General features: G+C 39.1%; 1 protein-coding gene across 4 annotated transcripts in view; it reads left to right on the forward strand.

Moving 5' to 3' along the window:
* Positions 1–1,180: 1,180 nt before the first annotated feature.
* The window catches only part of PPP3CB (protein phosphatase 3 catalytic subunit beta), a 42,002-nt gene continuing 29,726 nt past the window's right edge, over positions 1,181–13,456 (forward strand). For 3 of the 4 annotated variants that reach the window (XM_063102450.1, XM_063102451.1, XM_063102452.1), the window contains exon 1: positions 1,181–1,406. In XM_063102450.1, coding sequence (XP_062958520.1) covers positions 1,322–1,406 — 85 coding nt within the window. In that variant the 5' untranslated portion in view covers positions 1,181–1,321. The remainder of the gene's footprint in view (positions 1,407–13,456) is intronic. The other variant, XM_063102453.1, reaches the window with a different exon arrangement.

Consider the following 13,456-nt stretch of genomic DNA (forward strand, 5'->3'; position numbering starts at 1 on the left):
CTCTCTCCCCATGGCTGTCCCTCCCCTTCCCTTCCCTTCCCTTGTGGAGTTATGGCATTTCCATGCCAGAAAAATCCATCTTCATCCCTGCCTCATTCCCAAGAGTCCCTTCCTTTTAAAGATATTTTGTGGGCTCCCCATGCAAAGAATACTCACTGGGATTTCCCTCCTCTTTTACCCCAGGTCTCAGGATCACTGAGATCGACACAAAGAAGAGGTAGAAAGGTGTGTTCTGTGAGACCTCTGGACTACGACTACCTAATTATCACTATCCATTATGAACAGATTCTGTGCACATGTATTATTGAGCTCAGATGGGCAGGAATTTCTCGCTCCACCCCACTTGGATCCTATACCATCAAGATATATAGATCTTAGTGGATATGCTGGTCTCTGCCCATGATTCAACACATCTGGTATCATACATATATTTCTAATAATTATTGATTGGACAGTCAGTTCTTGTACCTCTACCCCCTTCTCCATGAATGTCGGTCACCTTGCTGTCTATAAAGGTTTTACAAGTCACCTGGGCCTAGATTCTATGCGTGCACAGAAATAAGGAACTAATTTTAAATTTCCCATGTACTCCTCTGTCTTCCACACTTATTTTCTGAATAAATCAAGAGGGAGGCTGTGTCCTTTTCAGGTGAATTCTGCAGATTTTTGAACATCTTTTGGTGTCATCCCCCTTTTCCCCCTATATCTGTTTTGATTTTTAACCCTTGGAGCCTAGACTGCTCCAGCTGCATTCTTATTCTGTGCCTTCGGATTCTCGACAATTCCAGACTATAAACACAAGGGTCAGAAGTCTCTTCTCAAACACCATTTTGAATGGTCACTTCTCCCCTCTAGAACCCACAATGCCTCCTCTATTCTCCTGTTCCCTGCCAACACTTTAGTACTGAGATCTGGTAGCTAAATTCTTATACATTTATTTACCTAGTAGTAGGAGATTTGATCACGTTTCCCCATTTTACTGGGAGCTCCGAGAGAGCCGGTGTGTTTCCTCACAGTCATTTATCGCAGCAACTTAGCTGCAAACTGCTCCCATTCCTCACTCTTTTGTCTGTGCATGCAAAGAATTTTAACCCGATCCCTTGGCCTCGTCCGGTTTCTCTTTTAGCCTCAGTAATTTCACCCAAGTCCCTAGAGCCTGCCCCGCCCCCGCCCCCGCGCGCGCGGTGCATGCCGGTCTTAGCCCCTCTGTAGGGAAAGAGTCCGCCATGTTCCCCGGCGGCGCCGCCGCTTGGCTCTGGTAGCCGCCGCCCCCGCCCCCAACCCCGCCCGGCCCAGCGCCTATCCTAGCCCCGGGCCCAGCATGGCCGCCCCGGAGCCGGCCCGTGCTGCACCGCCCCCACCTCCGCCCCCGCCGCCCCCTCCCGGGGCTGACCGCGTCGTCAAAGGTGAGAGGTGGACGAAGCCCTGGGGGCCTGGCCTGGGTCGCTATGTGTGAGGGCGGGCGGGAGACCGTCCCCTCGGGAGCGGGCCCGGAAGGGCGGGCGAGTGACTGGCTGCCTCCCTTGGGGAGTGGCCCTTGGGCGGGCCCCTGCTGGGCTGGGCTGAGTCGGTGGCGGCGGCGGCGGCCCCGCGGTCTGTCGCTTGCCTCCGGGCCAGGGCGGGGTTTTGCTTTCGGTGTTTCCTGGCTCGAAGCGTGAGGCTACTAGCTGCGGTGAGCTTTCTTTTCCTGCTCGGCCTGTCAAAGCGGCTCAGGGGCCGCGATTAGCTTCCTGCTCCGCGACAGCTGTACTCCTGGCTTACCCGGGCGGACCGAGGGGCTCGGAGATCTTCAGCCACGCGGGGCCGGACGATGAGCAGTCAGAAATCACCTTAGCTTTGGCCCACGCCTGCTCCCCAGTGACAGTCGTCCGCCCTATCCGTGCCTAGCTAGCGCCAGCCACAGGGGTTCGCGCTGGGCCCTCAGGTGCCACTCCGCGCAGAAATTGGGGGAAACCATAGAGGATTGGTCGAGGCAGGATTTGGGAGCACAGGCTTTAAGTACAGAGTAGGAGATAAAGCAGCATAAAAGGAAAAAAGTAAATAAATAAAAATTTTTTTAAAAAGCCTTGTGGATAAGTATTTATTTAGAAAACCTTCAACACTGTTGTGGTCAAAACGAATTACCTCTCCCCTACAAACACACCCCCACACACAGTCCCTAGAAGAAAAAATTAAATGTTTCTTAGCAAGGGCAGAATTTATGGGTGTTTACCCACAGCAGGTCAGCAGATTAATTTCAAATAGAGAAATTGAGGGCTAATTTAGAGTTGCTTAAGATTCCACTGGGAGAGCCCATCAACTTCAAACACTGCTGTGGAGGTGAAAATTTGAAATGATTTTCCTTATCCTGTAGCGATAAATTGAAATCGTTGTAGAATAAAGTTTTCCTTATTTGTATTACGTTTGTTTTTAAAAGATAGATACTCCTTTTTGTCTTATTTATTTTTCATTCAACTTCTCAAATATACTGGCACAGTGTTTAAACACTGTTAGCCTGGTTTTCAAAATCTGACCCCATATATTTCCATTAAAATATTTGAAAACAAGAAAACCTTTTTTGTTTGTGTGTGTTTTGTTTTTGTTTCTATTTAAAAATTTCAATCTGAGCCTCCTTTGGTTCTTAAAAGCATAACACTGATTTGTATCTAGGCTTATGTGGGTTATTTTAAAAGTTAGTGATATATCCTGTTGGCCAGGCTGAATAAAGAGTTAATGGAATTCTTGCCCTGAGAAATCTTTTTAAAAAGAGAGAAAAAATTGGTAGTTTAGGCATTCATCCTATAAAGAAATCCTGGAGTTTTATGCGGGTGGGAACAAGGGACATTGGCTGCCCCTTCATTTTCTGACTGTATTTCTGTGTTGTGTGTTCATTTCCCTGGCCACTTTTCACCTGACTGTTTTAATCAATCACATTTCTGAACAATAAGTTTATGCTATCTTTATGCTTGTGAATGTTCTTGTTCTCTGTCACAAATATGGTAATGTTTTCCCCATACTGCTTTAATGTAGTAAAAATAAGATTCCAAGCATAAGGCAGATTCCTTAGAGTGAGTTGAGTCCAAGACACAATCATATTTGCAGTTTATTGGTATGGAATAAAAGCCATTTAACTTAGGTAAAAAGGAAAAGAGCTTGTTAGTATAGAAAATTATGGTTAAATTAAAGTTCATGGTTTTCACATGTCATGCACTTGTATCTTCTTCAAGGAGACAGCTTTTATTTCTTTATGGAATTTGTTAGCCAGTTGGAATACCTGATATGGATTACATGCTTAGAAACAGCGTATAACAGACTAGTTTGCACTACGCATAGAGTCTAGTCTCTAGCTTCCTTGGCAGTTACTGGGAAATCCACCTTTCATACAGATCCAGAAATCCACTTTTAAATTTCATCTTCAGGCTTCTTCCTTGCCTTCTACAAATTCAATAATTGTACTGTGATGTTACATTTGATGGTAGAGAACACTGGTTGCCTGAAGATAAGTGACTATTGTGCTAACTCAGCTTAAGTTTAACTTTTTGAAATTCACATTTCCATTTAGGTCTGGGATATGGTGCTAGTCTTGCATCTGTACCACTTCATAGTAGTAATAGTATGGAGATCATCATTGGCATTGAATGCAAGTAGTTTCTCACTCCCTGGAACTTTTCCTTATTGTCTCTAAATTTTATGCTCTTTGCTTCTAGTTAGAAGGCCTATATTTTATGTTCACCTAAGTTTTTAAGAGAATATAGATCTTTCTGGGTTTAATATCCGTGCCTGAAATTCACTTCTAATGACATTTGGGAGCTTTGAATACGTAGGTGATTTATGTATAAATGTGATGAGCTCATCACTAAAATTATTAGTGGTAATTCCTTGTCACTGATTATGGGTGATTAGGTTGCCCGATTAGTTAAAACAAATTTGGTTCTGAGCCTGCTTCAGCTGCTGGCTCAGGTCAAATTCTTCCTCTCTTTGAAAGTTGATGTAGCCTAAATTATTTAGGTGAGATAGTATATGCCCTTTTACCTATATTCTGTTAAGCATTTTCCTGTTCTTTAGCTAAGTTGGAAATGAAATGGAAACAAACTAGGAAAAACAGCAAACTATCTGCGTGTGTGCCTTACTGCCACATCAACAAAATTGGTGTGGGTAATTAAAGCACAAAACTTTAAATTTAAGTGAATTGCTTTCCTTCCTCCCCCCAAAATTTACTTGACCTGAATTGTCCAGATACTTCCCCACCCCATACTTTAAAAACGTACTTTTTGCTGTAAAGACTAGGGTCTCAGATTTGTAAAGCTAGATTGTCCCTTGAAATTATCAAGTCTGTTAGTCTTGATACAAAAATTCACCTTTATCACTTCGGGAACATTGTCCATATTGTACGTATGTTCATTTAGCACCTACAGTGTGAGTCATTTTCTTTTACATTCAACATTTTTTTCTAGGTTATGTTAACCTTAAATTATCAGACTTTCAGATTGAACCAAAATGCTAAAGTGTGTGTTTTAATTTTTTTAAGCTGACATATTTCTGATGGACAGCCTTAATCATTTAAATTCTTTTGCCAGACTTCCTGCTTATAAATCTGAGGTCATTTGCCTAAAGTGTTTTCCAGTACCTTAGCTTTATTAGGATTGCTTATTCTCATGACAGACTTTTAGATGACCCACATAGGTCTTCGAGTTACATAGCTACTTCAGTGTTTCTTGCTAGCTCTATTTCATTATAAATCTATTTTCTTTCTTTCTTTTGGGCAGCTGGCCAGTATGGGGATCCATACCCTTGATCTTGGTGTTACCCTTGACCACTCTGTAACCAACTGAGCTAACCAGACAGCCCCTATTTCATTATATTTTAAAGCAGCTTGAATTTTAATTTCTGTTTACAAAGTCTATTCTGTGGACTTATCTATGTAAAAAGATAATTTCTGAAAATGACTTTTTTTCTTTCCACCCCCATGAAACTGTTAAACATACTAAAATAAATCTTCAGTACCATGTGTCCTAGACAAAGCAAAGGAACAGAGAATATGTGTGTGTGTATAAGAGAGAGGGAGAGAGAACACTCTGGTAACAAGTTATCTTAGAAGGAAAATGCCAAGTAGGAAATATAGCTGCTGTGTAGTGAGGCAAAAGCTTCAGGTTCCAGAGCTATTGAAGAATTGGTAAGAATAGTAAGGAGGCTGGTCCCATGGTGATGGGTTATCAAAACTTATTAACATTAGTGTCACTAAAGTTCGTATACAACCCCCCACTGCTAAATTTGACTGGTTTAAAAAAAAAAAAGTTGTAAGGAAAAGTTTGGTGAAAAGAACCTTGATTTATTAAATGAGGTGTGTTTTAGTGCCAATCATATGACTTCATTTCACCATAAAAATGTTTATTTATACACAGATATGAAATAAGCTGAAGTTGATTGGGCATCCTTGTATAGTATATGAAATTTATTTTTGGAGCATTGAAGTAATCAAATACCAAATGTTTATTAAATGCCTGCTGTATGCTTCAAAACTGTAGGAAGACAACCGAAGTACTAAAGATAAAATACAGTCGTGGTCCTTGGAGAAATAAGTACTCATGAAAAATTGAGATATGTCATAAGGACAGGTGTAATTAATAATTGCCAGATAAGCCAGCAAGTTGTCTGAATTCAAAGAAGGTAGTGATGACTCTGGGTTAGAATGGTCTAGGAGGGGGTTGTATAGGAGGAAAGAGGACTTGAAGGATGGATAGGGTAGAAATAGGCAAAGGATTGGGACCATTTCTTCGTGCAACATTTATTAAATACCTGCTTTGTACCAGGCACTGTTCTAGGCATTGGGCATACAGAATTGAATTAGATATATTAAGTAAGATAGATTGTCTTGGTGTGCTGGCATTCTAGTGAAGGATACATTTTTGTAAATAATATAATGAATTAGGTATAAAGTGCTATTGGAGCTGTAAAGAAGGAATTGACTGTCTTACTTGGAGAGAAATCATCACTGAGAGGATGCTGTTTTAGGTAGTCTTGGAAAGATGAGTAGAATTTCTCCAGGCAGAAGTTAGGGCTGGAGTAGCAAAAATAGAAGCAGAAAGGCATGGAGTTTGAAAGAAGCATGCAATTGTGGCAATAGTGTGTAAAGTGCTTGGCAAGGTGTGGCAGGAGATGAAGTTGGAAAGGATCTTTTGTATACCAAGTTGAGTTGCTGAGACTTAAGCTAGTAAGCAGTATAGCCTCTGGATGATTAAGAACTCATGCTGTGGAGTCAGACTGCCTCAGTTTGAATCCTAGCTCTACCACTTAATAACCTTCTCACCATGAGCAAGATACTTAACATCCCCAAGCCTTAGTTTTCTCATCTGTAAAATAGAGTTAATGAAGTCTTACTGTGTAGTTTTGGGAGGATTAATGGATACGGTGCGTGTAAAGTATGTACCACAGTGCTAGGCCTGGTACATGATAAGTACTCAACAAATGGTAGCCATCACCATTATTATTACTGAAAGTTTTAAAGTAGAATAGTAACCCAGTTTCTTGGTTTTTGAAAGCTATCTCTGGTGGCATTGGGTGGAACAAGTTATTAGAGTGGGAGAGGCTTAAAGCAGATTCTCTAGTTAGAAGATTAATAGAGTAGTCCAACTGAGTGATGACCAAACCAAGGCATGAACTAAGGGAAAAAGAGAAACTAGATATGACACAGATTCCAAATAATATTCGAAGGTGGATGTGTTGGATGAGTGATTGGGTGTGGAAATGAAACATGTGAGCGACACTTTATTAGGAAACAGTAATCAAACTAATTTTGCTTTAGGGATTGATTAAACTGGGTAATTATGCTTGGGGGTAAAGATTGGAATGACGAGTAAGAAGCTGAGAGTGGTCAAATGAGGAGGACCTTGAAAATAAGATTCAGAGGTTTCTTTTTCTTTAGTCATTAAGAAACTATGCAAATTTTTTGAGTAGGTTAATTTATCAGTGCTTTGTTCAATCAAGGAGGAGGAAAATTAGAGATGACATAGATTTTTCTAGTAAACAAGATGATAAGAGCTTGGCTAGCATTGTAACAGTGGAGATGTAAGAAAATTGAGAGAATTCGATGGATCAATAGGACTTAGAGTCCAGAAAGAGAAGAGTGACACCAAAATTTTAAGTCTGGGTGACAGCAAATGGTGATATCATAGCAAAAATAAATCAGGAAGGGGAACCAATTTTGAGGGAAAGGTATTGCATTCAAAGAACCACCACAAATTAAAAGGGACCCAAGGGATGCCTTGAAATTTTGAAGATAATGCCATTGGATTTATTGAATCTTTCCTTAGAGCATGTGGCCAATCCATACTTCTACCCATGGCAGGTAAATAGGTTATACATTCTTCATGATAAGAAGCCTTTTGATGACCCCTTTAGTCAAAAGAAAATTGTCATTGTGTTGGTATGATGACATATGGTAGTAGATTAGCACTCTGAAGACTTTAGTTTCAACCATGGCCCAACTCCTCACTAGCAAAAACGCCTTGGGAAGCCAGTTAAGATCTCTGAACCTGTTATCTCATTTGTGAAATGGAGATAAAACTACCTGACCAAACTGACAGGGTGTCTTTGAATATCACGTGGGATTATATATGTGAAAGTACTTTGTAAACTGTAAATAAAGCCCTATAAATACATTGTCATTGCTACATAAATTAGTGTCAAGGTATACAAGTATTTTAGTAAATATAACTAGTATATCATGAATCCAGTAAATTTATTAGTACCTATGTTCTAATCACTGGGTATGTAGAGGTGAAAGACATAACCTCCTTCCATCAAGGGACTCAAGCTGGTAGTGGAGGCAGCTGGTAAGTGCCATAATATAGGCATACATGATGTGCTATGCTACAGTACCACAAAGGAGAGGGCACCATTAGGGAAGATCAGGAAAAGTTTTTAAGAATTGAAACACTGAAATGAGATTTAAAGGCAAGGAGAAGTTAAGCAAAAGATAGGAATAGTGTACCCCCAAACAGTAGGGCATACAAAGTACAGAGATAAAGAAAAGTGATGTGTTTTAAGAAATGAAAGTAAGTTAGTGTCTAGAGTATAGAATGTGTCTGGAATGCAGAGTAGTGGCAAAAAATGGGAGTAGAAATGTAGGCATGAGTCAGATCACTAGGTCTCTTATATGCCATGTTAAAGTAAAGAATTTAGATTTTATTTAGTGAAGCCAGTCCTGAAACTGTTGGAAAATGTTGGGATTTGAATTTTAGAAAACTACTCTGTATTGTGGGACATAAGCAAAATTGAAAAGATTGTTGTAATTCTAGGAGAAAAAAAGTCTCTTTATTTTTATTTTTTGGTGGCTGGCTTTTACAGGAATTCAAACCCTTGACCTTGGTGTTATCAATACCACGCTGTAACCAACTGAGCTAACCAGCCAGGCCAGAAAAAGTCTTTATTCAGTGTCTCTGGGGACTGATGGGACAAAAACATCATCATATAATTATTTAGGACCTACTGGCCATGCAGATTGAGGAAGAAGGAGACCTCTAGGATAATTCCCAGATTAATTGGGTAACTGTATTGGTAATGATTTAGAGGGAAAGATAATGCATTCAGTTTGGGGCATAATAAGATTGAGGGATCTATGGAGCATCCTGATGGAGACATTTGATAGTTTAATATGGATTAGAGTTTAGGGGTTGGATCTGGACTGAAGGGATCTATTTGGGAGTCCTCAAAATATGAGTACAGATGTTGGTTAAAGCCGTTGGGATGAATGAGATCACTAATTCAGAGTACTGTGAGAGGAGCGCTAGGACAGATCCTTACGTCACACACTGACATTTCAGTAGGAAGAAAAACACTAGGAGTCCATGAAATAGGCCAGTCAGGTATGACCAGAGAAGAGAAAAACCAGATGAGTGATTTCAAGAATTCAAGAGAGGAGAGAGTTACAAGGTAGACGGATAGAGTAGGAGCCATATAAATGAGGATTGAAGATTGCTGGGAGTGCCAAGGAACAGCTAAATTAGAGACCATGAATTTGTACTAGCACTGGGCCATCTTGATGATTTTATCCTTAACACTTAAGTTTGGAAGCTAATTTATTCAAGAATTGGGGTTTTGCCTGACAGTATAGAAGGACAAAAGAGCAAAACAATTCAGGATGTTTAAAAAGTGGGTGGATGATGGAATAGCATCAAAATTGTAAGAAGTAAAGGTGGCTAGTTAAGGAGTTAATAAAGAAGGGCTGTCCAGGTTCTTGGTACAATTAAAGAACAGATGGAGAAAAGGGAGTGAAACTGGAACATTAGGGGGTTTTGATCCTGGAGTGAGAGATTGCAGTTCAGGACTTCGGGGGCAGAGCAGTAATTATGGCCCAGGCTGAGGAGCTGAAGTGAAGTAGAGCTCAAGCATCTCAGTTCTTAAGTTCTAGATAGGCCATCCACATGGACATTGACGAAGGTGGAACTTAGAGTAGGCTTGTGAGCCAGGAACTGTCAGTTTAAGATGAATGTGAGAGAAGACTGGAAGTTGAGTAGATGGCTGAAATAAAGGCAAACTAGCCAGAAGGCATGAGCCTCAAAGGAAGAGGTATTTTTTTTTCCTCAGTGGGTGATCATGTTGGAAATGATAAGGGGGATCTAGAAGAAAGCTAAAGCCTTCTCTGCTGAGAGTAGTGGAGTATGGAAAAATGAACAGCATCTACTTTGAAAAAAGTATTTGAGAACTGTTGTCTTTCAGAAGAACCAAAATTTAATTAAGTTAGATGAAGGTGGTTTTCTGTGAAGAACTAAAGTAGGGCGCGTGTGTGCGCGCGCGCCCGCATGTGTAGGGCGACAAGGGGAGATTTTTTTAAAAAGACTCATAATAGGAATTCTGGAGGTCTCAATGGAAAGGATTGGAAGGGAGGAGAACAACCAAAAGGAACTGGTATGAAGGAAAGAAATACGGGGAAAAATTCAGAAGTATGAAAGTATAGGGACTGTATTTTGGATAGTTTCCAAGGTTGGCAGTGATGGGAAGCACAGTGGGAATAACTGACTTCAGACATCTGAATGATATTTTGGAGACAAGTTGTTCAGGTGACACAGGCTGCACCCCAGTTGGAGTTGGAGGCCTCAGTCTTAGTGTTGGGGAACAGGATTCCTTGCCCAGTGGTAGAAACTATAAGATCTCTGCCCCTTCCTCATCCCTGATCATTCTGTGTCCTTGGTTTATTTTTCCAACTTCCTAAATTAAAACATTTTTTTATACCTTGTTTTAAATGTGACTGAAAATACCTGTGAATGTTATTGATTGCCGTACAGACATGCCCTTCATGCCAAAATTTGGATTAAAGGAAATTTTTCAACAGAACAGTTTAGTCAAAATGAATATTACCCAATCAAATTTTCTAGTTTTGGTAACTTGGTGATTGGAGGTGATTTTGTAGCTCTTTAGATTGTTCCAGTTAATCCTCCATTATTAGCCATTTCAGTTGTTGACCATGGACATTATATTTATATACATTCATGTTCTGTCACAAATATAGAAGAGTAGGAAAAATAATCTGAAAATTAGGAGAAAACACACACACAGAGAAAAACAAAAAAGAAAAACCTGGAAAAGTAGTGATTGAGAATATTAATTTTATTTATTTATTTATTTATTTATTTATTTATTTTGGTCTTTTTCGTGACCGGCACTCAGCCAGTGAGTGCACCGGCCATTCCTATATAGGATCCGAACCCGCGGCGGGAGTGTCACTGTGCTCCCAGTGCCGCACTCTCCCGAGTGCGCCATGGGCTCGGCCCGAGAATATTAATTTTTGATTAAAAAAATTTTAAGCCTGTATTCAACAACTTATTTTAGGCCAAATTCTATTTGGTTAGTTTTCTTTTGCCTGGTCAGATCACCTGCTGCAGCTTCTTTATCCAGCTGCCAGATAGCACTGTACATGACTTTTTTCTCTTATTTTCTTGTTCACTTATGTATTAAAACTTATAAACTCCCTATTCTCCACTTTCAGTGTTATGTAGTTAAAACAACACTGATCCTCTATAGTTTTCATCTACTTTTACCCATGAATAGGTGGCATTTCTCCACCACTTGACTTGTACCCATTCCTTAAAGATATCCTGGTTGGTTTTGAAATGTAAAAGTATGCTTTGACTGAAAAAGTAGTAGAAAAGCATAGGTCTATGGATAACTAACCTATGGGCATGGAGGCAGTTTATGCTTTTCTTTTTCAGGTCAATAAAGACATTTCGGCTCTTGGTTAAAAAGAGGGCAGTACCTCACTGTGACTTGGAGTGGAGCATTCACAGTGTGCATGAAAATATGCAGTACCACTTGTCTTTGGCTGAGTGGGGGAGGGGGGAGTGGTCCCCAGGTGGGTTTTTAGGAAGTTTTTTCTGTATATTGAACAGAATTCAGCTGTTAGTGGAATTAAGTTGTGGATTGTTGGAAAGTACACATGATCTAGAATGCAGCATCTTTGGTCGAACAATATCTCTTTTCCTGAGTAGGGTGATAAAAAGAGTGTCTTGGCCTGATGAGAAAACTGTGATCCTATCTTCCTCTTAGAATTTTGTATTTAAGATATATTTAACCTACTCATTTTTATAATGTCCGAACAGAAACTTTTGATTGGTAATCAGTTCATTAAAGTGTGTATTTTTTAAACAAATTTTTAAAATTTACTGATGGGAGTAAATTTAGTTATAGCATACATAATAGTTTGTTAAATCTTTGGTTGGAGAAAAACATATTTTAACTGAAGTTTTTATTTTATTAAAATCGACATACTGTATTTGGGGGAACAAAATGTATTTTAATGCCTTGTTTAGGTGTAGTAAAAAGTAATGAGAATAACTTTCTAATGAAGGGAAAATAAGCAAGTTCAAGTTTGTTTTACTGAGTATCAAAAAAAGAAGGAAAAAAAAGCAAGAGGGATTAGTGATTTCAAAGTCTATAAGAAATGGTTGCCATTTGTCTTCTTGAGTTCTTATCCCACTTTTATTTATTTATTTGTTTTTTGTCTTTTTTGTGACCGGCCGCACCACGCTCAGCCAGTGAGTGCACCGGCCATCCTTATATAGGATCTGAACCCGCGGCGAGAGCACTGCTGCGCTCCCAGCGCCGCACTCTCCCGAGTGCACCAAGGGATCGGCCCCTTATCCCACTTTTAAGGGATGGAGTTCTTCCTGAATTTTTTTCCCTAGTATGAGATTGTGGTTTTATTCCTTCTTAGGTAATTGATATACCAGCCCCACTGATGACCCTGAATCATCAAGAAAATAATATGTACTGTATGCCCAAATATAAAATGAGTTTTCTTCTAAAAATTTTTTTTTTTTTTCCTGAGAGAGCTGCCTTACATTTCAGTCTGTACTTATTAGACTCTTACTAGAAAATTTTCTCTGGCTTTTTTTATTTTGAAAAACAAATTACTATTTGGTAAAGAGCCTGAAACCACTTCAGTCCAAGGTGATTTTGAATGCATAAAGAGGTCACTGTTGGATTCAGTAAAAAAGGAATCACATAAATTTAACAGATATATAGTAATTTTTCCTAGGTATGAGATCCCAAAATTGTGCTTAGATACCATTGAAAATAGACCTTCCAGGGCTGGCTGCTTAGTTCACTTGGGAGAGTGTGGTGCTGATAATACCAAGGTCAAGGGTTCAGATCTCCATACCAGCCAGCTGCTGTCCCCCGCCAAAAAAAGAAAATAGAACTGTTTTCCATTCCATTTAATAAATATCACTTAAAAACAAGTACAGTTGGTGGTTACTTGTAGAAATTATAAGTATGTACTGCAGGAATGAAAAAGCCATTTACTTCAGTAGTTAGACAAATGGAAACTTTGGGATAAATTTGCAGGGATAAATGTGGGATAAATTTGCTGTGATAGCATTTTACACTTATTCAAAAAGTGCTGTATTTCAGACAATTTAGATGGAAGTAAAGATGATTTGCTTTTGAACAGTGTGTAAGATGACTTAAAAGGTGACTCAAGTGATAAGGAACGCACTGGTGTTAAAGATGTGCATAAAGATTTCGAATAAAAGTGTTTTGTGAAACATGAAAGTAGGAGAAAAAGCAGTGTTTCTAAATTAGGATTTATTATTATTTTAAGTCTACATGTGCCAGTAAATTAGTTTAAATTTCATAAGTAAGCATATGGCTGTTTTATCTATATCCCTAAAAGTTTATATTCAAGTTGGCCAGAAAACATTTTTTATGTTCTTATTAGGAACATGGTAGATCACCTTATATTTGGGTTTTCTTTCCATCTAGGCTTATGTGGTATTAAATTGTATTTATTGTACTTCATTTAAGGTGAAGAGTATGTAATAAATTTTGAGAGTTCTGCCAAAGAATGTTTTGGCTTAAAGAAAAAAATTTTAGTTATCCTCAAAGAACTTTTAATTTTGTAAGACAATTCATTTCTCTAAAAATTGTCAATAAACATATTGAGAACATATTAAACATGTATATAGGTTAATAAAAATAGTAT

Source organism: Cynocephalus volans, chromosome 7 (assembly GCF_027409185.1).
Source record: "Cynocephalus volans isolate mCynVol1 chromosome 7, mCynVol1.pri, whole genome shotgun sequence".
NCBI lineage: Eukaryota > Metazoa > Chordata > Mammalia > Dermoptera > Cynocephalidae > Cynocephalus > Cynocephalus volans.